General features: G+C 36.7%; 1 protein-coding gene across 2 annotated transcripts in view; it reads left to right on the top strand.

The window, feature by feature from the left end:
* Nucleotides 1-23,815, top strand: part of SPRED1 (sprouty related EVH1 domain containing 1) — a 36,936-nt gene extending 13,121 nt beyond the window's left edge. For both annotated transcript variants that reach the window (XM_069105715.1, XM_069105716.1), the window contains 3 exons: nt 10,161-10,319; nt 15,221-15,328; nt 17,639-23,815. In XM_069105715.1, coding sequence (XP_068961816.1) covers nt 10,161-10,319; nt 15,221-15,328; nt 17,639-18,292 — 921 coding nt within the window. In that variant the 3' untranslated portion in view covers nt 18,293-23,815. The remainder of the gene's footprint in view (nt 1-10,160; nt 10,320-15,220; nt 15,329-17,638) is intronic.
* Nucleotides 23,816-26,584: the final 2,769 nt, after the last annotated feature.

Consider the following 26,584-nt stretch of genomic DNA (forward strand, 5'->3'; position numbering starts at 1 on the left):
CAGGCCGCATCTTTATTATTCACACAGTTAATCACAAAATATAGAGAATACAATAATGCACAGTGTGTGCACTTGATGAATGTTTTACAAAGTATTTTATTTAGTAGAACAAAAGGCAACCTTAAAGGCTATTCCAGTAAGATGTCACTGATGTATATGTTCAAATCATAAAATATTCCATATAAATTCAATAGATATCAAGAGAATATCATCACTGGAATGAATGAATGAACAAAAAAACTTATTATGTGCAACGTACTCTGTTTATAAATAAAAAATAGAGTTACTGCTTTCAAGGAGCTCACACTCTAATGAGGGAAACAACTTTTAATAGGGTTTGGCTGAAGTGTGAATGGCAAGGCTCAGGAATCTTTAGGCTAGGATGACAGTTCCTATGGGTATCAAAAGAGTACAGAGTGGGGCGGCTAGGTAGTGCAGTGAATAGAGCACCAGCCTTGGAGTTAGGAGAACCTGAGTTCAAATGCGGCCTTAGACACTTAACATAAAACTAGTCGTGTGACCTTGGTTGGGCAAGTCACTTAACTCCAGTTGCCCTACCTTTCCCCCCTCTCCCCCCCCAAAAAAATAGGAGTACAGAGAAAGAACAGATGAAAAAGCCTAGGAAGACTATCTGTCTTATCAAGATTCTTGTTGGTGACTCCCTGTTCATCCAAATGGTGTGAGCAGCCCTGGCCCCTCTACAGGAAGAGGGAATAGAAGGACCCTATGTACTACCATTGGAAAAGGGGAATGGGCTTACAGGTCTGAATGGTATTTGGATTCTGGGTTTCTTCCAGCAGGGGTCAGGGTGGTCAGTATTTATCCAGGAATGGAGAAGGGAAAGGAGAAGATCCGCTTGAGTATGAATACTAAGGCCTTACTACTGTGGTCAAGTCATTTATCCTCTGTGAGCAAGGGGTTATACAAGCAAGTTAAGTATCTCCAATCTGTAAAATGAGGGGACTGGACTAGATGACTTCTGAGGTTCCATCCTCTGATCCTGTGAAATGCCTCATTGAGGAAGGTCATTGATAAGGTTGAGGAAAAGTTTCCTATCATACTTGCTTCTCCAGGATTTCTGGCATTCTAATGGGTTATAAATAGCCTATGAAGGGAAAGGAGGAAGAAGTCTACTTTGCCAGTCACCCAGTACCCTTGTGGTTTTGGTGAACCTAGGGAAGGGGAGGGTTGGAAGACAAAATGGAAAACAAAGACTTTCCCAGTGGTTATATCCCATCACCTGACCAGCCCATTTTGTTTTTTCACTTAACCATTTCTTTGATGACATTCTTTCCTTTCTTATTCTATTTATCTCTTGTAATTCCTTCTTCTGGTCACATTACCTATTCACTTCTCTGTTCCCCAATTCAGCTTCAGTTCTTTAGAGATCTTGTTTTCTGGTGTTTGATTTACATCAGTTAAACCTATGCATTAAATTATTATGCTTAATGTTGATGACTTTTCCTTCATCTGTTTCCTAATTTTTACTAGCAATAGTTTATTTGAATGACTTGATTTGGAATTAATTTAATTGCCACTTACTTTCATTTTTATTCTTCTAAATTGATGTTGGTTTTAACTTTGCTCTTAAAGATTTTACTGATTGTAATATTTGGTGCTTGCTATGTCTGATACTACCCCCCAGCTCTCTCCTTGAAAAATATTTATGATGTGTGTTTGATTTCTCTGTAGCTTAAAATCATTTTGTTTCGTTGCGTTGCTTTTACTTTTTAGTCATATTTACCAACATTTTTTGCTATCTTTCCCTGTGTTCAACTTTCAGTTTGTGTCACTAAATATTAAAGTATATGTTAATGGAATTTGAACATTTTCAAGTTTTTTATAATAATTTTTTACCTAAATCCTCTACAATCGATGTTAGCTCTTCATTGGCAATTATTTTCACAGTATCTTTTTGCTTAAAATCATCCTCATCACTGCTTTGGTAGACAACCTGATGTCTAAATGAAATAATGTTCCTTGTTATGTTAGGAAGTATGGGTCGTCATTTGGCTACAACTTAAAGTTCCTTATATCTTCTAGTTTTGCTTATAGACAGAATGTCAATATTGATAGGACTTCTGAGGTCATACCTAGTTCTTGATCTGTTATCCTGTGATATGATTTATTTCCTCCAGTAATGTATCAATTTTTGTGATTTATTGTGACACAAGGATCACACACTTAAAATATGATTAAGTTCACATATAAGAACTATAGGAGTAGATCTCCAAAGAGGTAGAAGGGGTTACCTAAGACTGAGGGACATTCTGTATTTTTCTTTATTATTTTATATTATATAATTACCTTGTTGCAAGCCTCTGCATACTTAGCTAAGCTCATCCTCAGAAAGTAAACACATACAGTTTGCCCTAAGTTATAGCCCAAGACTTTCTTACACATATGATAGAGCTTATGCTTTACTGGTCAAGTCTTCAAGAATCCAAGATCAATTTTTTTTTTGCCAGAATTAACCACAGGAATTGTTTAAAGCTTGACATGTTTATAAATTCTGTCTTTTTTAATTAGTTCATCACCCAACCCTTCTTACCCCATTGCCCTCTGGAATATCTACTTCATAATTAACAAACTTCCTTTCTTCTTAAGCCTCTTCCTATCTCCTTCCACCTTCTTACGGTACTCACTAAGACTTGACTCCTCCTAATGAGATTGCATCTCTGACCACTTTTCAGTACTGGCTGTACTTTCATTCATACCCCCAACTCATTGGTCATAGAGTGAGAATGAGAATACTCCTTTTTTCCCCCATTTCCACTTCAGACTTTCACTCCAGCAAATCACTCAGCAACCTCCTACTTGGAGGTTCACACTGTCCAAATTTATCCACATCTTGTTGGCCATTGTTCTGGCTATTATCCATTGACCCCCAAGAGATTGTCTCTTTCATTAGTTATTCCAATGCCTAGCACACAGTGTTTTTCTCCACCCTTACTCCTGTCTTCATAATAAGGAAGGAACTTTATCATATGTATTGATACTTTCTCAAATACTCCAATTTCCCAGTTCCTCATGCTATTCTGTTCTTGTGACCACCCCACCTCATACTCCTGATGGTGTCATCACATATAATGTGTTCCATTTCCATGGCCATGAACTCCAAAATTCCTTTATCTGATCATAATCTTGTATGATTCTATCTTTCCCTACACCTTAAAATTCCTCACCCTTTTCTTTGTCCTCACCATGACCTCTTTTCTTCCCACCACTTAAATTTTTTCCTCAGAATATCCCTCTTGCTCTGATTACACTCTTTTCCCTTCCATTTCTCTACTCCCAGATTCTTTGCCCCCTGGTCCTTTTGGATCACACTTTGTTAGGACCACACTTTGGATCACATTTAAACTCCCAGCCTGGGATTACTCCTAACATCTCTACCTCCTTCGTTCCTATTCACATGCTACTCAATAGAGTTGGAGGAAATTATAAAACTCTGCTGATTACTTCCCCTCCAAATTTGTGTTATCTAATCCCAACTGGGCCCTCCTTGAAGAAAGGCAAGGCAGTCCTTCTGCTACTCCCTAATTGATGTTCTAACTCACTCTTCACAGTAGCCATTTAAAACTTGATTGCTCTTCCTTATTCCTCCCATGACATCTCCCCTCACTACTTTTTTTTTCTGTGAGGGCATCCCTTTATTTTCCAGTTTTAAAAGGTAGGAATACAGAGGATTGCACATTGTGAACAATTAGAGACTTCAAGGATCATTTAGTAGAAGCTTCTCATTTTAGAGAAGAAAATTGAGGTTAAGGAAAGGGACTTGATTAAGTCAGGGTCACACAGTAAAGCAAAGATAGCCAGCATTGGACCAGACCTTTCAGGGGCCAGGGAAGAGGCCAATCAAGGGTTATAGTAAGTCTTCTCTTGGCCTTGGGATGGGGGCCAGGCTGAGCACCTGGTAGGATAGGAGGCTAATGATCTTTGGTTTGAGGGTTGTCCAATCATATGACTGGGAGTGGTGTAGGCCCCTGACCACTGGAGCAGCCAGAACTCTGTTCAGTTTCTGTACTGAGTCCTGCTTCCAAGGGCTGTAAGCATTTTATTCTGTGAAGCTGGACTGGCCCAGGGGGGCCTTTGGGGAGCCTGGTTCCAGGAAGATGTTCCTAACTACAAATGAGAGTCTGACTTCTTTTCAGAGTTTTGTGTTATCTGGGCATAATCTATATCCTTCTGAGCTGGGAAGTGCTCCTTGGGGAAATCTGGACCTTTTCCTGCTTGAGTAGATCAAGGGGTATTTCACCTGGGAGATCCAGGGAGGATAGAAGGCTATATACCGTTTCACCAGCTGGGGGTAGATAGGGTCAAGCTCTGTCTGCATCTGATTTTTACAGGTTATAATCAGATCCTTTACTTCCATTTTGACTGCTAGAAGGGTGGCAACTCCTCTGTGGTTGGTGGTGACAGTGGTGATGGTGTTGGCAGAGGGTGTCAGGCCCCTTCTCCACAAGGGCTGCTCCCTTCAATGACAGTAGCAAGGACTGCCTGCCAATTCAGGATTCAGGTGTGCTCATGCCAATTACACATGAAAGTGACCTAAATTAGGATTCCGTTCCTCACTACTACATCCCTCTCTTAAGGCAGGAGTTGTTTCTTTGTTTTTTTATCTTTACTCTCTTTCACCCCCAATGCCCCACCCATAGGAGTTGGGGCTTAATCAGTGTTTGCTAAAGGAGTGTATATGTGGAATGGGCTGCCAGTGCTCCCCTAACTGGGAGTCTCTAAGCTAATGCTTGAATGAACGCCTTTGGTAGGGGCTACGAGGATGCTTGTTCAGCTACAGGATGAGCTGGATGGACTCTGCTTTCCTTTCCAGCTCTGGAGGCTTGGAATCCTGAGAATGAGTGAATGAATGAAGGGAGGTGCTGGCAGTGATGGACAGAAGCACCCGAAAACTTCACAGGGTTCTTCAACAGGCAGAGGGAGGGAGGGATGGGAAGAGAAAGAGGAAAAGGATAAGGAGAGAGGAGTGGGGAAGGGAAGAGGGAGAGAATGCAAGAGAGGATAGAGAGCAAAAGAAAAAACCACCTCTCACTACTCTTGTCTACTAAACATTGCTCCCAAGAAAGTTTATTCCATTTGCTTAGGGCTCCTTCTTCTCTCCTCCTAATCTCACATCAGTCAAACATCATCCTGCACTTTCTTCTTCATTCCTTTCTCAAGTAAAAAGATAATTATTCTCTCACCTTCCATACTCCAGTGTCCCTCTTACCTTTGCCCCACTAGCTCTCCCCATATCTTTCCTGCTCTTCTTAGCTAAACACTTCAAGAAAGCCATATCATGCACACTTGGAGATTCCACTTCATCTCATCTCACTCTTATAAATCCTCTACAGTCTGGCTTCCAGACTCATCATTCAACTGAAACTACCCTTTCCAAAGTTGCCATTGATTACTTAATTGCCAAATCTAATATCCTTTATTTTTTTTTTGGAGCGGGGGAGGCAGGGCAATTGGGGTTAAGTGACTTGCCCAAGGTCACACCTAGTATAAATAGTCTTTTAATTTTTAAAAAATATTTTATTTTTCCCCAATTACATGTAAAAATAATTTTAAACTTTTAAAAAATTTTTGAGTTTCAAATCCTATCCCTCTATGTACTTCTCCCCATTTACTGAGACAATAAGTAAATCTGAGATAGTGTTAAACAGTTGTCCCTTCCAAATTGCTATTTTGGTATATCATACGTCAGCATAAGAAATTAGGTGGAGGGGCAGCCAGGTAGCCCAGCGAGTAAGAGCACTGGCTCCAGTGTCAGGGTGACCTGGGGATTGAATCCGGGCTCAGACACTTAGCACCCACCCAGAAACACCTGGCCATGTAACCTTGAGCAAGTTACTTAACCCCGATTGCTTTTAAAAAAAAAAAAAAGAGAGAAAGAAAGAAATTAGGTGGAAATTTTTGGGGAGTTTTGTGGAAGCCACAGGCCAACACGTGAAGTTTCAGCCAAAAAACAACACAGGAAATTTCAAGTTTAGAAATGCATAAAATATATGTATAGTTTTGTATAATTCAGACCTATCTGGTATAGAAGGCCAAAAATTTTTTGCATAGGTTTTCCAGATCCCAGGGGAACCACATCCCTAACCCCTATGAAGTGGAAGGGATAGCTGTAGATGTGCAGTCATGTAAAACGTGTTTTCATATTAGTAATTTAGTGGTAGAAAACTCATTTAATGATTCTTTGAACAAGGTTTTTAAAGATAAAGCAAAGATTCAAGTGCTCTTATCAATAGCATAGTCTGTCATATCCTGGAGTATTCTTATCATTATCTAACCTGTCATATCCTGGAAGTAGCTCAGAATTGGATAAGGTCTTGTTATCTATGCGCCAGAAAGTCTTAGGAAAGGTCAGTTAACTCCTGTCATATGCAGTCACATAACAAAGGATGCTCTTTGAAGAGCAGACTTCAAGGCCGGAAGCCAAAGCTGCATCATCAAGGACATCTGCATAGGAACTGACCCCCAAGAATCAAATATTTTGGCTTACTACACCTACCCTCTCCCCATTTAAGAACCTGAGAAAAACAAAACCCATTTACAAACATGTATAGTCAATCAAAAGAAATTTCCTTATTGGGTTTGTCCAAAACCAATTTGCTTCATTATGCTTGTGAGTCCTTCATCTTTCAGGAGGTAGGTAGCATGTTTCATTATTAATCTTTTGGAATCCTAGTTGACCATTATGCTGATAAAAGCTCAGCACAATAGTAATACATCACATTTATATACCATAGCTTGTTCATCCATTTCCCAGTTTATGGTCCTTCCCTCAGATTCTCATTCTTTGCCACCTCAAAAAGAGCTATAAGTAAAACTAATCCCTCCCTTAATTTTCCCTTCCTCTAATTCTTCTTTCCTCTTCTCCCCTTTCCTATTTTTCTGTTGAGTAAAATGGATTTCTGTATACAACTCTGTGTGTGTGTATCTTCTTACTTCTTTTGACTAGTTCAGATAAGAGTGAAGTTCACGTGTCAAGCCACTCTTCCATCTCTTCCTCTTCATTTGTATAGATTTTTGCTTGTGAACTCTGATTATGTAAGATAGTTTTCCCTAAACTTCCTTTTCTTTCCCTTCTCTCACCCCTAGTGTATTTCTCTTCCCTTCTCCCTTTATTTTCTTAAGATCATCAAGATATAACAGAACCACTCTTAGGGCCTAACTTGACTCCTTCTGTGACCCCTGATGATGATAGGGTTCAGGAGGGATACAAGTGTCATCTCCTCACATTTGAATGTAAGTAAACAGTTTATCCTTGTTTAGTCCTTCAGCATTATATGTTCATGTTTACCTTTTTATGTTTCTCTTCACTCCTGTGTTTGAAGTTCAGAGTTTTGCCACAGCTCTGGTCTTTTCATCGGGAGTACTTGGAGTCCTCTATTTCATTATAGTTCCTTTTCCCCCCTGTAGTATTAGATTCAGTTTTTTTCTGGGTAAGCTATTCTTGGCTGTAAGCCCATATCCTTTGCCTTTTGAAATATTGTATTCCAAGTTCTCTTTTCCTTTATGCTGATGGCTGCTAAATCATGTATGATCCTGACTGACTCCTCAGTACTTGAATCTTTCTAGTTGCCTATAGTATTTTTTTCTTTGACCTAGAAGCTCTGGATTTTGGATGTGATGTTCCTGGGCATTTTAATTTTGGGGTCTCTTTCAGGATGTGACCAGTAGATTCTTTTTATTTCTACTTTGCCCTCTTTCCAAAATATGTGGGCAATTTTCTTTTAAAATTTCTTGAAATAGGATGTCAAGGCTCTTCTTTTTGGTCATGGTATTCAGATAGTCCTGTGATACTTAAATTTTTTCTCCCTGATCTCTTTTCCAGGTAAGTTTTTGTTAAGAGATACTTTATATTCTCTTCCATTTTTTTAGCATTTTGACTTTTTTGCCTCAGTCATTGGCTTCTATTTTGTCCATTTGAATTTTCAGGTAGTTTGATGTTTAGGCAAGGTTTGGTATCTCTTGTGTTAAGCTGTTAATAATTCCCCTTCCAGTTAATTCATTCTTTCATATCTATCAATTTTTTTTCCTCTAGCACTTATTCCATTAATAAAAAATTTTTAATCTCTTTTTATCTCCCAAGAATTCTGGTTGAGTTTGTGCCCAAACTGTTTGTTTGTTTTTCCTGAGGCATTGCCTGTAGATATTTTGGAGTCATAATCTTTTTCTGCATTTGTGTCTTGAGTGTCCCTGCCATCATAATAGCTCATTAGGGTATGGTTCTTTTTTGGTTTGTTTATTCTTCCAGCCTACTTCCTGACTTTAAACTTGACATTAAGGCTGGGCTCTCTTGTATTTTGGGGGGAAAGGTCTGAGTTAGCACTGTGGCTTCCTTTTGGTGGTATTTGAGTGTTCTAGGATCTCAGGGACAAGCTAAGGACTTGGCAGACTTATAGTGTTCTCAAAGGAGTCTGATCCAAGGCAAAGTCTCATCGCTGTCCCCTTGGTCTGAGTCCTGCAAGTTCCTGACCTGGATTTGGGTCTGTGTAAGCATAGCCTGCTGCTCTTGGTTCAAATGGGAAAAATTGTAGACTCTCCTTTGGTCTGGAATTCTTTTCCTGGTTATTTCTTTTTTAGTCTGGGCTAAATGCTAGGAGTTAAATGCTGTTTTGTGCCTGAGATCTGAGCCATATTGCTGCTGGCTTCTGAACTTGCTCCTTTCTCTGTACACTGCCCAGAGAAGAACACTCTCATGTACAGTTTCCCTTCTCATTCTGTCCTGGATCTCTGACCTGAGACTTAGTAGTAAGTGACAGATGTGCTAGTTGGTACCTGTTTCCATTGCAGTGCTCTGGTATGTGTCTGGGGGTGCCATCATATGAGTCTGGGAACTAATTTTATGCTGCTGTGCAACCTCTCGCCAGGTGCAAAAGTGCTTCACCCTAAGTGCCTACCCCAACTGTGTCATCCAATGTCTGCAGACTTCTTTGTCTCTATGCAGACTTGGCCCAAACAAAGGGCTCATTGTGACTTTTTCTGGATTCCTCCATCAGTATTTGGTTTGGTGCATTTTATACATCTCTTTGAAGGAGTTGCGGAAGAAATCCCAGTTGCATTACTTCTTTCTATTCTACTATCTTTACTCTTCTCCCACCTTCTCCCACACCTCCAACCCCATCATAGTTATTTGCATATTGCCTCTACAGTTAGAATGTGATCTTGAGGGAAGAAACTGTTTTTACCTTTATTTATATCCCCAACATTTAACAGGGTGCCTAGCACCTAATAAATGCTTTTTGATTGATGGAGAATTCTTTTTTTTTTTTTTTAAGCAATTGGGGTTAAGTAACTTGCTCAAGGTTACACAGCCAGTTATTTCTAGGTGTGGTGCTAAGTATCTGAGCCCGGATTCGATCCCAGGTCATCCTGACTCTGGGGCCGGTGCTCTTACTCACTGCACTACCTGGCCGCCCCATGGAGAATTCTTTATACCTTACCTTTGTCATCTACTATGGTAAATAGCCCTCCCAGCTTTGTGTTATCTAGCAAATGTGATAATCATGCCACGTCACATCTTACCTGGTTATACTACTTGAGGACTTATCTGACTTTTCTACTATGCTCCAGTTTCTGGTACCTTCCCCTCACCCTGCTTCTCAGCTCTTTTTTGTATGCTGTCTTCTATTACTACATTAGATTTTAAGCCCCTGGAGGGGGTAGGGTTTTTTGTTTTGGTATCCCCAGTGCCTAGTACAGTGCCTGGCACATAGTAAGGTGCTTAATAAGTGTTTATTGACTGTCTTTACCTTTATCCATGTAATTAATAAGCAAGTTTTTACAGTATAGGACCAAGGACAGATCCTGGTGTACTCCATTAGAAAACTTTTGCCAACTTGATACATGGATCCAGTAGTGAATATGTCCGTTCGTGCAACCAATTCTGAACCTATTTAACTGTACTGTCATATAGGCTGCATCTCTATTTCTTTGACAAGGTTAGCACAAGAGTTTTTGTCAAATGTCATACCAAAATCCAAATATACTATATCTATAGCATCCCTGTGATTTTTACCTGATAAGCCTGTCAGTGGAACTTCTTGTCTTGGACAAATATAAGCCTTTTGTTTGTTTGTGTTTCCTTTGTTTTAAAAATTGTATGTTACTAATCATCCCAGTGAATATAACAGTTTTATTTTATTCCATAGGTAGCAGAAGATGATACTTCCAGTTCTCTTGCAAAAGATCACTTTTTCCAACCAGAAACTGTTGTTACCAATGAGCCCTATAGAAGTCCAAATATAAGGCCCTTGCCCTTTGAAGATTTGAATTCCAGAAGAGTGTTCTTGCAGAGCCAAGCTAATCAAGTAAGGACATAATGTATCTTTATTGATATATAATAGTATATTTTTATCTTATTCTATTACACACATATGCACATATCCTAAGAGATCACATAGTCTATCCTTCTGTCTTATCTAAAATAATCACAATAATTCACTAATATTTAGACAACTAATTTATTTATTTGTTTGTTTATTTATTTATTATAAGAGCAGTTGGGGTTAAGTAACTTGCCCAAGGTTACACAGCCAGGTTTTTTTGTGTGGGTGTTAAGTATCTGAGGCCTGAACTGATTCCGGAGCGGGCGCTCTTACTGCGCTATCTAGCCACCCCTAGACAATGATTTAATACGTTTCTTAGAATCTGGCAATTTTTATTTGCATAGGTCCTTTGCTGCTCATATTTTTTTTCACTGACTGAAATGAAGACATAGATGGTATACATTCTTATATAGTTGAAAGTGACACAAAACTAGGAAGGATAAATAGCTAACACATTGAATGACTTAGGATTTTAAAAGATCTGAACAGTTTAAAACAGTGAATCTGGTCTAATGTAAAATCTTATACTCAGATTTTTAAAAATCAGTTATATAAGCACAAGATAGAACAGACATGGCCATAAGGCAGTTTATGTGAAAAAAAAAAATGTGTGGCTTTTAATAGACTGCAAGAGCTAGTAGTGTGACATGGTAGCCAAAAAGACATGATGCCACCTTTGACTGCATTTGGAGAACCATTGTATCCAATGGGAGAAGTGGCAGTTTTAATGAGCTCAGCCCTTGAGGCTATCACACTTAGAGTATTGTGGTCACTTCTGAGAGGTACATTTTGGGAAGGTCATTGACAAGCTGTAGCATATGCAGATGAACATGAACTGAGTGGTGAGGTGACTGGGGACTCAGGTTACATTATTGCTGTTTTCAAGTATTTGGAAGAAAATATATAGAAAATGAATTGAAATTTTTCCACTTGACCCAAAAGGCAGAAACTGGGACTAATGAGCAGAAATTTTTAGAGAAGCAGATTTTGACTTGATTTCAAGGAAAAAGAAAAAAAACTTGATAAAAGTTAGGACTGTCTATATACAAAATAGGTTGCTGTTTTCAGCACTTCTTTGTTACTGTGCATTATCCATTCTCGTTTTTCTTGGACATTCCCTTTGATTTGGATTAAAGTTCCATTATTGAAGGATTTGATTAGGAAGACAACACCAGAGTGTGGGCTGAGATGAGATCATGGAAGCAAAGCACTTTGCAGATTTTAAAATACTATATGGGGTGGCTAGGCACAGTGAATAAGAGCGCTGGCCCTGGAGTCAGAAGGACCCGGGATCGGTTCTGACCTCAGAAACTTAACACCCACACCAAAAAACTGACCTTGTAACCTTGGGCAAGTTAACTTTAACCCCAACTGCTTTAAAAAAAAAATACTATATAAATGTCAGCTATTATTCATCTGCTATATCAGAACTTTGATTCAGAGTTGACATTGGTGTCCATTCAACTGAACAGTGTTAAAGTGTAGCATAAAGTATAGTGAGTAAAGCTTCAAATTTGGAATCAGGTTTAAATCCTAATTCTGAGTGACAGAACTTCAAGCTATTTACCACCTGTGTGATTGTAGGTAAGTCATTTCATCCATGCATGTTAGTTTCCTCCTAATAAAAAAAAAAATGGAAGTTGGACTATACTCTGTATGATCCCTTCCAGCACCGACATTCTATAAATATACCCTCATGTGAACCATGTGAAAATTGCATAATGAAATTTCTTAAGATATTTTTATTACCTTCTTTCTACATAACGTGAACATGTTACCAAAAAGCACTGAACGTGATATGTCCTAAACCATTTTCTGAGAATTGTTAACCCTCTTGTTTTCAGTTTAGTAAATGAAATTGTAATCAGGGCTACATTTCTTCAATCTCTGTCTTCCATCTTTAGGAGAGATTCTGTATTCTTTTCACCTTTTTAAATTTTAAGAGTAGTCAGGTTCAAGTTTGAAGATTACAGACAGTGGTCACACTAATTTTTACACTTTGGCTTAGATGATGCACTTCTTTACAATTGTATGTAGTTTCACATTGTTATTAGCTTTCAAAACATTTAAAGAGATTTCAGGATAAAAGTACAGTAATGACATTTTGGGTGTTAGAAAATTGCTTATGACTTCTGCATTTTTGCCTGAACATGTAAAAGAGTCTCATTATCTATAGAAAATGGAAGAAAAATCATATTGTGATGGTTTGGTGTAAAACAAAAAAACAAAAGGAGTTGCCAGTCAATCCCATTTTTTTAGCATAATCGTTTGAACGGTGGTAGATTTTTTTGGTATCTATTTGTCTTGAAAATATACAGTTGCTGCAGTTAAAATTCCTAGAATCACATAATATTATCATTAAAAGGGACACTGAAAATGAAGTTGCCAAATTGGAGTGCATTTCAGACAGTTCTTTGAATTAGGGTGAAATGGTGGCTTTGTTTGAAAAAACACTTCAGTGTAACTCTTTCTTCTCTGCTGACTGATTCTGCCAATGGTTCCCAGTACTGGTTTGTTGCTACAAAATATCTATGAATCCATATTCTCGTCAAGCTTTACTGTTTTTCAGGTATATGTGTATCTATATGTATGCTGTTGTGATTAATAAAATACAGATTCACTTACTATTGTTATAGCATGCATTGGAGCTTTATGTTATGTATTTTCTAAATCATCAGATACTAATAGTAGCACAACTACTTTCACAATCAATATCTGAGAAGAGTCTCAAACACCAAAAGGTTGGGATTCATTGACCTTTGAATAATTGAATAATTAATTACATAACAACTATGGCTGTTATGTGTCAGAGATATTGAAAACTCCCAATGAAATGAAAACACAATTTAGTAATCCATATATAAAAATATTATAGATTGATTCTCCATTTGATTCTTCCTGTTAGATAGGAGTTGGGTAGTAGAAGTAGTAAATGAACATTGATCTCCCTGAGAACTTAGTCTCACTCACATCTCCCCTGCCCCTGAGAATTACTTGAGATATTTTGTATTTATATGTTTATATTCCTCCCAGCACAATGTGAGTTCCTTAAGGGTAGGAAGTTTTTCGTTTTTTCTTTGTATCTGTTGTGCCTAATATGGTGCTTAATAAATGTGGAGACTTAATAAATATTAATAAATATGGAGACTTAATAAATGTGAAAGAATGAGGAGTGAATGCATTGCTGAAGGCAGATTTCTCTCTTGATTTTTATTGCATGTTAGAGCTATGTTATTCTCTGTGGGAATGAAGTTAAGGAGAGTATGTCTAGTGGAAAATTTTGATTTGGGAGAAATCAGCTCAGAAATATTTTTAAGACATATGTAAATTAAATTTAAGGTATATTTATGGTTAGTATAGAGAGAACATATATGTCAGAACAAAAATTAAGTTAATTCCCATGGCCTAGAAGGCTTTCCTACCCTTTTTTTTTTGACCTGTCCAAACCCTCCCTATTCTCTCATGTTCAACCTTAGTCCCTGACCAATCTAGGTCACAGTGATCCCATCCTCCACTGAATTCTGATAGCACTTATGTCTTTATTACCTATTTGGCAGTTAATCATATATTGCCAGTGTTGATTTCTAGTTTTTTGCCTGCATATAGCTATCTCTCCAACTGTAGACTTTTAAAAAAAAATCTGCAGCAGCACCACATGAAGACATAGGGGGAGTATTGGAGCTTTGACTCTGACAACAAAGGACCTAGATTCAAATCTCACCTCTGGTGTTTACTGTGTGACCTAAGGCAAATCCTTAGCCAGTCTAGGACTCATTTTTCTCATATAAAAAGAAGGAATTGGATTAGATGGCTTCTAAGTTCCCTTTTAGCTCTAAATCTCTTATAAATTAATTGGTCAGTCCATAATATAACACCTGCTTCAAATGTTCCGTTTTTCCTGACTTTCCTGAAAATTTATTGTGTTTTAGACTATATGGTGAGAAGAAACATTAGTGAAGGGGAAAATTGTAGTAGGGGTTCTTTTAAGTGCTGTTAAGAACAGAGCATACTGTATTAGGAACTGGGAAAGTAAAATTTAGATTATGTACAGCTTCTAGTAAGAGGATGAGATATAAACAGAGATTATTATAATACACAATCATGCATTAAAAAATTGTAAAAAAAGGTAGTGTGTGAAGTCTCAGGAGGAAGGTTATTATTGATCCGGGGGTGTAAGGAAAAGGAGATGATATCTTAGTTGTGCTTTAAAGAGTAGAGTACTAGGTTCTTTCAAGCAGAAATTATTCCTTATACTTCATGGAATTCCCCATAGTACTTATAGTTTATTGAACATACTATACATATTCAATAAATATTTGTTAGATAATAAAACTAAAGAAGATATCTTCTTTCTAAGCTAAACAAATGAACCACATGATTTCTAAAGTTCCTTCTAGCTCTAAAATTTAATGATTCAAAAAATGAAAAGGAAATACAAACTATTCTCAAGTTTTTATGTTAATTTGTCAGTCAGAGATTAGTAAAAGTTCTTTTTTTAGCCATTAGTTTTAAGTAGCTTGAAATTTCACTGGATTTTACAATCAGAATTGAAAATGGATTGTTTAATTCTTTTTCCCCTACCTATCACTTGGTGTCATGTGAATGAGACTCAAATACCAAGGAGTAGAGGAGATGATTAAGACAGTGATATAATATGTTTGATAATTAACTCTGTTCTTTGCCTAAGAATAGCAGTGTAGAAGAGGAAAAACAGTAAATAAAATAAAGTCCCTTATTACAAGCAAATTTTTCAGATCTACTAGAAATTATTTCTGGAGTATTAGAAATATAAAACAGTAATGAAAAGCACATTAATTTTTATGTTTCAGTAAAAAACAGGATTACATTTTCTTGTCACTTAATTAGAATGTTTACTATTACAGGTAGCATTCAACCAGCCAGACTTGGACACTTCACTTCAGGCCAGATCTGGGGACTATGTACATCGGCAGATTTCAAAGGAGGGTGGAAGTCTGAAATCCCAAAATCGGGTAAATAACCTGTTCACCTTGAAATACTTTGTAATATGACTCTTTTACATTGAAAGTGTGCCAATAAAAATTGTGAGAGGTGGTATCTTAACATGAGATTAAATCACTTTAGGAAATATGTTTGAAAAACTTTGATCAAGCCAGTTTGTTGCTATAATTGATTATTTCCCTGAGTCTCTGAGGTCTCAAGTAACAGATTTTTCATGTGACAGACTTTATAAAGTAAATCCTATTAGAAGTTATTTGAAACTTTTGTTCTTGTGCAGCCCTCTAAGTTTGATGTCAAGAATGAATCCTTACCCTGAATTTCTAAAAATCCAAAGTAATATTTATAAAGGAATGAAATTTTATCACAGTATCTTAAGCCCTAAAATGTACTTGAAATACTTGAAAAAAGAGAAGAGTTACTTGATACTGCAGAAAACCTTATCACAAGTTCACAATTGAAATTAGGAGAGAGCCTGGACAGGCATGGTGGGAATTGAGCACCCCATGGTGACATCCATATTGCTACAGATTGCAGTTTTGGTGAAAAAAGATTGGCTTTTCCAGCTCCCCTCTGCCCCTTCTACTCCACATTGCTGAAGTGGGTTATGTGCTTAGCTTTAGTATATGAAGTATGCACATGTATAAATTTCTCTCTTTATGTTATAAATCAAAGCTTTAAAGCCAGATGCAATATTTGTAGCATCCACAATCACAATAAAGATATTGCATGATGTTCAATCACAAAATATACCAGATTTTCCAGGTAGAGGACAGAACTGAAGTATTTGTTTAGACACCAGAAAACCAAATCCCAAAACCAGTAAGCTGATTCCATCATAGTACCAAAGATATTAAGAAGCCATAATAACAGTGAGAGCCACAGTATCCTTTAGCCTACCCACAAACCAATACAAGATCAATATCTACTCATGAGCCTGTCTGACTCCTTGCCTGAGGGCCCTCTCTCCCATATCGTCTTGCTAGCTCTGGCTCCCAGCTTCCTCTGGGCTCTGCTTCCCTTCAGCAAACCCCTCCCACCACAGACTCCATGTGACTATATTTAGCCTATTAGGGGATACAGTTTATCTTTACAGCAGGGAAGCTTCCTGTGGGCTCTGCTGCACCCCTCAGCAAATTCCCTCCATCATAGGCTGCATGTAATTACATTGAGCCTATTGGGGGCAGAGTTTACTTTCTAAACAAGGGAGGTCTTCAGACTCCCCCCTAGGTCTATTAAGGGGCAGGGAAGATCTTCAAATTCCCATTCTCATTACACCAGATTATGCCCACAGCAGAGAAGAACAATTGGCAGTTTAATTGGTACTTCTGGGTTAGTTTATAAAGCTCCTTCTCCACGTTGTAGATTTCAGCAAATGATGACTGAACTGTATTTTCTGCTCTTCTCTTTTGCTGCAAGCAACCACAGACCACAAACTGACAACTTGTTAATTTATTTCTTTATAGAGTTAAGGGTTTTTTTTTCCTTAACTTAGTGGACCCTGTTTGTACATAATCAAAAGATTAAACAAAGTATTTCTGGTTGACAAAGTGAGTACCGGACAGTGCCCCTTCACTTTTATTCTAAATTAAGAAGATTGTAACAGTCGGCTAGTGATGATCTTTGTGCTGAATCTACCTAATCATCCCCAAAGTTATAGAATAGCTGTTGAGAAATTGTGTCTTCACTTTAACAGAACAAGACTTAATTCTGCCTTGGAACATAATGTTCCAGTAGGACTTGAGTTTGTTTGTTTTTTAAATTAATTTCTCCAAATAGAAACCTTATCAAAAATGTGTTGTTGTTTTATTTTAAAATTGGAATTTTATTGAAAACTTGATGGTTTAAACGTCTTTTTTGTTGGTGGTGGTGTTAAAAGTTTTGCTGAAGCCAGATTACCCTTAGGTAATAGGGATATGAATCCCTTTCTTTCCCCCAAGTCCTCCTTGTCCATAGCTGGCTATAAATTCCTTCCAATAAAGTGAGATTATAAGGAAACTGACTTTAAAAAAAACCCATGGTAACAAACCAAAAAGAATTTCTGTAAGATGTTATTCATAGTATTTCACAGCATAAAATGTTGAGTTAAGAAGGGTAGAGGTATCGGGAGACCCAGGATTGGTTCCGGCCTCAGATACTTGGCACCCACACAAAATAACTGACCGTGTAACCTTGAGCAAGTTACTTAACCCCAATTGCCTTAAAAAATGGAGGCGGGTAGAGGCTTCCTTTTTCTAAAATTTGATCTCTTGTTAGAGAATTTTTTTTCAAATAGAAATTTCTAAACCCTTCTGACTTTTGTAATTTTTGTATTTCCTTTTTAGGCACCTTTGAAATCAATCAGGCACGTCAGTTTTCAAGATGAAGATGAAATTGTCAGAATAAATCCTCGTGATATTTTAATACGTCGTTATGCAGACTACAGGCATCCTGACATGTGGAAAAATGACTTGGAAAGAGATGACACTGACTCTAATATTGAGTTTTCAAAATCAGATAGTAAAAAACCTGACTATCTGTACTCTTGTGAGGATGTGACTAAGTTAAATGTGCTCAAAGACTCTGTGGTATTTAAGACACAGCCTTCTTCCTCATTAAAATTTAAGAAGTCAAAAAGAAGAAAAGAGGATGGTGAGCGTTCTCGCTGCATATACTGCCAGGAAAGGTTTAACCATGAAGAAAATGGCAGGGGACAGTGTCAGGATGCTCCAGACCCTATTAAGAGATGCATCTACCAAGTTAGCTGCATGCTCTGCGCGGAAAGCATGCTGTATCACTGTATGTCAGACTCGGAGGGAGACTTTTCCGACCCCTGTTCATGTGACACCAGCGATGACAAATTTTGCTTGCGATGGTTGGCCCTGGTGGCGCTGTCTTTCATCGCACCATGCATGTGCTGCTATGTTCCCTTGAGGTTGTGCCATCGCTGTGGCGAGGCATGTGGGTGCTGTGGAGGAAAACACAAAGCTGCCGGATGAAACCAGCTGGTGCCAAAATGAGTCTGAAGTCTTTGTTTCCAGGAATTAGCTAACTTGGATTGGTGGAGGCTTTTGGCAGGCAACGTGGCACCTGGCCTGGCATCACAGGGGGCCAACCATGGGAGAAGCCGCAGAACCTGTCAGTTCTTGCCATTTCACAGATTCTAGCAACCATGCTGGACTGTTTCCTTCGAGTGCATGGCACGTTTTGTTGAAAGTTGTAAAGGATTATTTGAGAAAGGAAGCCATTTCTGGTTATTGGCTATATTATAAGGGTGCAAACTCTGATCCAACTGAAAAGGAATTAATTTGGCATTTTGTACATTTATTGGCTTAGGTGATGGGGAGGGATCTTCCAAAAGAACTGAATGCATTTGACACATAATTAAGCAAAAAAATGCACTAGTGGTGGTTGATTTCAAACTAAGAAAAGTTAACACTTGGCAGATATCAGAAATGAAACTGAAGTGCAACTAAATCATTTATTAGTTGTTTTTTGGAATCAGTTTTATGTATAAATAACAAATGTTTATATTTAACTAAGTATAAGGTACGAATTATTACATAATAAACTTTTCTTCCCCTTCCCATTTCTATAGTAGATACATTTATATCTACTGTCACATTCCATATTTTGAATATTTAACTTGTCTAGTTAGTTGCATTTTTATTCCACGTGAATGAATTGATATTTTCATCTTCATTTCCCTCCAACTGCAGTTTGTATTGAGTTATATCTGTACATTCTGGTAATCTAAAATCTTTTAAGATATTCTAATAGTCTTGAGTGACCAATTTTTTTTAAGCACAGATGTAATTGTCTGATGTTCTGATGGGAACATAACACTTATTTTTTTATATATAAAAAGACTGATTAAATAGTATCAGAAAAAAGTGGAGTTTTGTGTTGTTCAACCAGCAAGTTGTTTTCTTTTGGGGTTTTCTCCTCTAAAATATTTTAATTGCATTTACCGATGCTTAGCAAGTTAAAAGATATAACCAAATAGTTACATAGGATATGTTCTTTTGAAGTCTCCATCTATCATTCTGCCCAACTATGATCATGTTCAGCTGTTTTATTAATCTTTGGTACTTAATCCTAGTACTTGCTAGTTTACCCTACCTACCCTCACCCCCGCCCCTCATCCCCCATGGTAACATCACTTTTTTCTGTTGCAGAATTTTGTTTTTATTTGAACTGGCAAAAGCATAAATATCTTACATTAAAAATGTGGTGTGGTTTAAAATAAAACAGGAAAAAAGTTTAATCTGGGATATGAATGAAATGTCATATGAATGAAAAGCTTTTTTTAATCTGCTATGCATTACTTACTAGATAATAATTGGATAATGTTCTAACAGATTATGTAATACTCCAAGGATCATTTTTAGTATTTCAGTAATTCTTTTGGTAATCAATTTTTAGTCATTTTAGTAATTTTTTTAATGTTACATTAAAACTAACCAAGTTGAGGGGTGCTTTGCAAAAGATTCTCTTGGGGGGAAAGGAAGAAGGGAGAGGGACTGAACTTGAGAAAAATGCCCTTTTTTATGGCCTAAAATCTTAATTATAGGCAGTGAAAGTAAAAAAAAAAAACACACTACCTTTTGAAGCTCCTTTTCTATGCAGGTTTTTAAGGTCATGTATTTCTTTTTACATATCATATTAAAGCTTGTTACCTTCCTTTTCTTGCCCTAAGATCAAACTGAACAATGTATATAACACTATCTGTCTGTAAGATACTTTTTTTTAAAAGAAAGCATTTATATTTATATGACAGCTTGAACTGACAACATTATGTACATAGATCATCTTGAAGTATTATTTCACATTGAAAAGAAGACAAATATATTGATAACTATAGAAGTTATGAAAAAGAGCTTCTTTCTAGTTTTGTACTAAAAATCATTCAGATGAGCTAAGTCCAAGAACATTAACACTGTAGCAGCAGTCTTAAGTCTCATTTTTACAGTTTATATATTTGAAAGCTGCTACTGTGGATAATTTTCACCCATCACATTTTCAGCTAAACTTGATTTCCCAGAATAGACTGTTAACTTTCAAAATTACTCTTCATTGGTAAAATGAGAGTAATAGTTTTTTTCTTGTGAATGAAATTTGATATTTGTAAGTGCTTAGTTTATAATTCAGGTTTGAGCAAGGTGTGAACAACTGAAGAAAAGAACTTGCTGGCTGTATAGGAAAGTGCTGTGGAATTGTACTGTGTATATACTTTTGGGAAAAAACAAACCTAACAATTTCCTCTGTTGAGCACTAATCAACATAGTGCAACTCCTGTTCCCGTACTGTATTTTATATGCAACAAATATGCTTTAATATTTTTAATGAATTTGTGCATTAATATTTTAAATTTGTTTAACCACTTTGCTGCTACAATTTTGCCACCCCCTCCCCTTTCTTTCCTTTACAATCTAAAACTATTTGCTTCATTAAAAATTATGAATATGGATGTTACAGATTGTTATTTCATCCTGGGTCTTTATAAGTTAACTACACCCAGTTTCTATACCAATAACATGATAAACCTAGGAAAATCAATCTATGCCATAAACCCAATGCTATAATATATCTGGATCCTTATGGAAAGGGACAGATTATGTTAAGTTAGCTAAAATGGTGACATGGAATCAGATACCAATATCAGTCCATATATGGGGGAACCAAACATATAACTAAATTAAGCAAGGTTTATTTATACTGCCCTTTAATGCTTGAACTTTCCTCTGAAAAGTTCCTTAGGCTTTTTGTTTGTGAGATTGAAAGTAGAAAATACAACTAGCTAAGTGACATGGAAAGAAACACTCCCATGAGTTTACTGTCGTTTAGTGTTATCATTATTTAGTGGTGTTTCCCTTAGCCTGCCCCTGAAGGGTAGAAGTGTTTGATCTCTGAAGACTGCTCAGCGGTGGCACTTCAGCACCACCTGCTGGAATAACATCCATCCCGAAAAACATTTGAGAGCAAGGGACACGTTACACACCCCAGTATTTACAGGTCAAGGGCTATTAAGGAAAGGCACTTTGACCTTAGGACACCAGGAGTAAGAAGTATGTAGGAAAGCCTATAAATCATTTTCTCCCTAGTGTATCTTGTTGAAGCCTAGGAAACTTTATTATTGCCCTTTTTTGGGTCACTTATGGGGTATATAAACCATGAAGTTTTCATTTAAAAATTAATTACTTAAAACTGGCCACTGTAGTAAGCATTGAATTCTTATATGGACAGATATTAAACCAGTTTCTGCTCTGATAATTTATTTCTTGGCAAAAACCTTAACCACAAAGAACTTATGTGCTAAAGGAAGAATTTTTGAGAATTTTGCCAAGGATTGTAGCAAATTTGTTAGAGATTGTATGTGTATGTATGTGCGCGCGCGCGTGTGTGTAAAAGTAAAGTAATGGCTTTGAGTTTATATTCAAAGGACAAAAGATTGAAATTACCTAGTTTCATTGGTTATGCAAACAGCTATGCCCATAATTCACTCTTGGAGTAACACTAAAACAAGATGCACTTTCTGATCATACTTAAAACATCATCTGTCATTACTAGGGGCTTTTTTGTTTGAACAGCGCAATAAGTTTTTTAAAAATCCAGGTAAGATCCAGAATATGAGAAAGGGACAATTGAAGCATAGCATCACACATGTCCTGAAAAACGTGTTTCACCTGTTAATATTCGTTGAAACTTTACATATATAGTATTGTTTAAATAGCAAATGGTCCATTAAGCAAGCATATCATTTTTTCCTACATTAAAATATGTGTGTGTACATATATATATATGTATATGTTATACATATATATTTAAACATTGGTCCCTTGAAATATCTGAAGACACTATAGTGCCCTTTGCTTTTTTGACTTGAACTTCAATCACTTTTCTGAGAAAGCCCTGAAAACTAGCACAAACATACCATTTCCCCCTTTTTCCCACCCTGCCCTGTGATCCCCACCAATCCTTGAAATTGAACCTTAAATTTTAAAATGATGCCATTGTAACGTGCTTTTCAAGCAGTTTCATACATGAAATTAAAATAGACCATGATGATTGATAGAAAACGAAGATGTTAATAGGCCTTAAGTTACTGTTTGCCTAGCAGCCACATGGTTAGAAACTTCCGTATGCTTTGGTGCACTGCTAAATGTTAGCCTTTGTTCCTGAAAGCTTAAACTAAAAACTTTGTGATTAATTTTGAAATATTCTAAAGCATTATCTAGTGTAAAAACCCTTTGTATTTGAAGCTGCACTATAAATGGTACGTAGATTTTGTGAACACACTGCCTCTCCTTTTTGCAAATAGTGCCATTTGCTTTTTACCCTGACCTCAAAAAGTGCCTCGCTTGTATATTATTCCCACTACCCTCAACTGCTTTCTTTATAATGAGCAATGTATGATTTAGTTTAACTCGTCATAGATGTATTTCCTTTTATGTATACGAATATATAGCTTGGTACTTTTTAGTATATAATGTAAATATGCATATATAAGTTTATAACTTTTGTTACACCATATTTGTGTAATTGGTCATATCAGATATCATAAAACAGTTTGTTTTTAATGGTCCCCACCCTGTAATTACCTGATTAAACCTGTCATAAAATTAAAAAGGGTTTTTTCTTAATGTCCTGGGCATGTTTACACTGACACATGAGGGGTTAGCTAAAAGTAAAGAATAACAAAAATTCTAGCTTTTAGTCATACCTTTTAGAAATTAAAATGTTATAACGGGGTCATTTGTTTTTAAAACCCAAAGTTCATTTAAACATCACTTCAAATAACTGGTTCCTTCTTGATTACATTAAGATGTTTTAGAGCCATAATGAATGCTGCATTTCCATTCGCTGACATGGGAACAAATTACTGTTAATTCTCTAAGATCAGTTTGGGATCACTTATAGCAAACTTTAAATCCCACGTTGCCACATTGTTCCATGCCCTGTGTGCTTCTCAGCCAATTCTTTCCATTTTCGGTTGGCATTTATTCAAGAAATACAACCTAGTTTTATTACTTGCTTAAATGAAGTGTTATGGGGAAGAGGATTTTTTTGTTCCTTGTCCTTCTGAATCTGTGATTTCTTATCAGTAAGGAAACTCCAACTTTTAGTCAAAAAAAAGTTGGGACATTGAGAGGTTAAGTGACTTTAATCTTCCTGAATTCAAGGCTAGCCTTCTCTCCAGGCTACTTCTTAATTAGGAAAGTGAATCCACAATAAAAATCCTGTAATACTTTCCAAGGATTTTTGGTTTATGCATGACATTGCTGGCCTCTGAATATAGATAGTTCAGAATTGACTTCTTATGCTTGCCTTGTATTATTGAATCTTGTTATAAAGCAATTTTTTGCTATTTTTATTCCTAAGTTTTCATAAACATAAGCTTCCTTTATCTAAAGAAACTTTAATGTTCACCAAAGAAATTGAAAACAGGTCTGCTACAACTTGACAATGAAAATGTGTTACAAATAAAGATAATACTTAAATTAAAAGTAATTCTTGCAAAACTTTTTCGGCTGGCCTACCAATCAATTTTTTTTAACTTCCTTTAGATTCTCTCAGGAAATACTCGGCCTGATGAAACCTCCCAAAAGTCAGATAGTTTGACTCTAAAACTATGTTAAAAAGACCAACAGTAAACTTTTATGTTAAACTTTACAGTAGAGGAAAAGTCATATTTAAGTGAACTTAATAGAACATGCTTTGTTGTAATAAAATATTGTTAAAAATCAAGACTACTGAAAAACACAATTCTTGCTTGTTATAATGAATCAGCAGGTGAAAAGAATGTAGTAAGCAACTATAAATGGCATTGTGAGCACATTACCTTCATCCCTCCTCTCTTCTAAAGATGTTGGGGTGTGATACTGTCATGGAGTGTCTCCTAAGAATTTTAGGAATTTTAGGTTTCTATGCAAAGATGGTTAAGGTTAAAAGAAGTCATGGGTAACTGTCACTTGATCAAAGATTCTATAATTTAGCATTAGCAAGGGGTCTTAGAGATTGGTCATCTAGTCTCTCTGATTTTACAAATAAGGAAACAGTTCCAGAGAGATGAAATTACAGACTCATCCAAGATTATACAGAAACTTAAAAGTAAACCCAGGAGTAGAACCAGGGCCTCGTCATGCCTCATCTAAAGCTTTCTGTATTCCACAATTGGTGGCAAAATGAAAGAAGTAGAAATTCCTCAAGTATTACACATTGCACATATTTTTGGACCCAATATATTGGTTGTGTTGATTTTTTTTCCTCTAAAAAAATTAATTGGATGGCTCTGGAAGGGAAAGGTAGAGGGATACTTTGGATAACTGTGATGGTTAAATAAATATCAAATGTTATTTATCAAAAGTAATGTTAAGTTTTTAAAATTAAATATCAATAAAAACTATTTTTTTAAAGTAGAAAACTCAGCTTGATGCTCCTCTCTGTTTACACCTGTAAATTTACATGTAAACAAGATGACTAAATTAGTTTCCTTATAAGGAGACTCAAGCAGAATGTAGTTAAACCTCAGCCATTTGGAGGAAAAATTTTATTTTGAAAGCTAGGATCATCATGGAATGATTTGGAATCTGAAGGCCTAGATCAAATCTTAGCATTTGATTGCTTACTACCTGTGTGACAATAGGCAAGTTAGACCCCTCATTTCCCCTTCTATAAATTGAAGGGAGCGGATCAGATGGATAGTTATTTAAATAGTCCCTCTCCCGTCTTAAATCTATGACATTATTTCAACTTTGTTTACCTTGGATGTCTTTTTGCAATTGCTTTTGTTATAATGGGAAGAAGTTTAAAATCCCCACGTAGTCTGTATTTATTTCATTCTTCTTGATGAGCTTTGGAATTGGTACTCCACATTTTACCCTTACATAGCATATGTTCCATCATATAAACTGCCTCTAACTTAGGAGTTCTTAATCTGGGGTCCACAAACATTTTTTAAAATTTTCCTATTTCAATGTAATTGGTTTTCTTTGTGATTCATTTATTTGATGCATTTAATTACATTCTGAGAATGGGCCCACAGGCTTCCCAGACTACTGAAGGGGACAATGATCCCTAAAAAAAGAATTCGGAACCTCTGCCTTAAGGTTGTTTCTCCATGTTGTCTTTGAAGTGGACTAACTGATGAGACTTCTTATTCTTTGGAATTGATTAGAATCTTCAGGATTTTTATGTTATCAACAAAAATTCTTTATCCTGCACGGTTTGTAGGATTCTGTTTGAGGGAGGGTGAGAAACAGTGCATAGGAATTCAAATGATAGACTTTGATGTATTGCTATCAATTTTATCTTCTTCATGGGACTGAGCTGTGTAATCAGCCTAGTTTCAGCCACTGACCTACCAAAATGAGGCTCCTTGCCCACTGGGTTTTAAATTTTTGTTTCCTGGGCTTTAAGAATGTCAATCTAAGGAGTGTGTCCTTTTGTCTCACTTTCAAATTACTTATGCACCCTCTTTGGAGTCCAATTGGAAAAGCACCTGAAAGTTTTTAAGGGTTCAGGTTATAAACTGATAGTTTGAGTTTGGAGATGTCTTCTACACATCCTCTATAGACAACTCCAACTGGAAGAACCAAATATAATCCAGTATATGGCAAAATCCACTGGGCTCAACTGTTCTTGGTAATCTAAAGACACTGGAACAAATTAGAGTCCAAGAGTCTTGCTGTTAATAGGTTGTTTTCTTTTGCCAAGACTAGAAATACTCTGCCTAAGGCAGTATTGAACAGCACTCCAAGATGACTCATCTGCTGTGTACAGTGAGCTCTTTTCCATAATGACGAGCCAGCCATGTGCTGTCAGTTATTCCAAAAGGCCTTCTTTTGGACCAGTGTTCCCGTTAGTTTAAGGACCACTTCTCCCAAATGTTATAAAAGTGCTAGATTAGGATTCCCTCCTCCCACAAGCTTCCAACCATACTGGAAATGATACAGGGAAATGAAGAGGTTTATATTTTCAGAACAGTACTATTCTAGTTTAAAACCAATTTCCCAATCATTAACTTGGGGTAGAATATTCTAGCCTCTCCAGTACCCAACAGAACACAGGGAGCCTTGTTGTGCCTTAGCCTTTCTAAGGTTGAAAATCAGAGTCCATATAACCATTTAATCTTATTAAATGCATCATGAAACAAAAACTCCCTAATGTTCTAATCCAGAAAAAATAGCCAGCCCTTATAGTATCTTCCCTGCATCCCCAATTCCATAAAAGAAAGATAGCTGACTTGACAGCATATATTTTTTTTTTCACAAATTCACGTTTAAGCCAAA

Source organism: Petaurus breviceps, unplaced genomic scaffold, assembly GCF_028583685.1.
Source record: "Petaurus breviceps papuanus isolate PSGF00001 unplaced genomic scaffold, PetGlider_PUasm1.0 77, whole genome shotgun sequence".
In the NCBI taxonomy this organism is placed as follows: domain Eukaryota; kingdom Metazoa; phylum Chordata; class Mammalia; order Diprotodontia; family Petauridae; genus Petaurus; species Petaurus breviceps.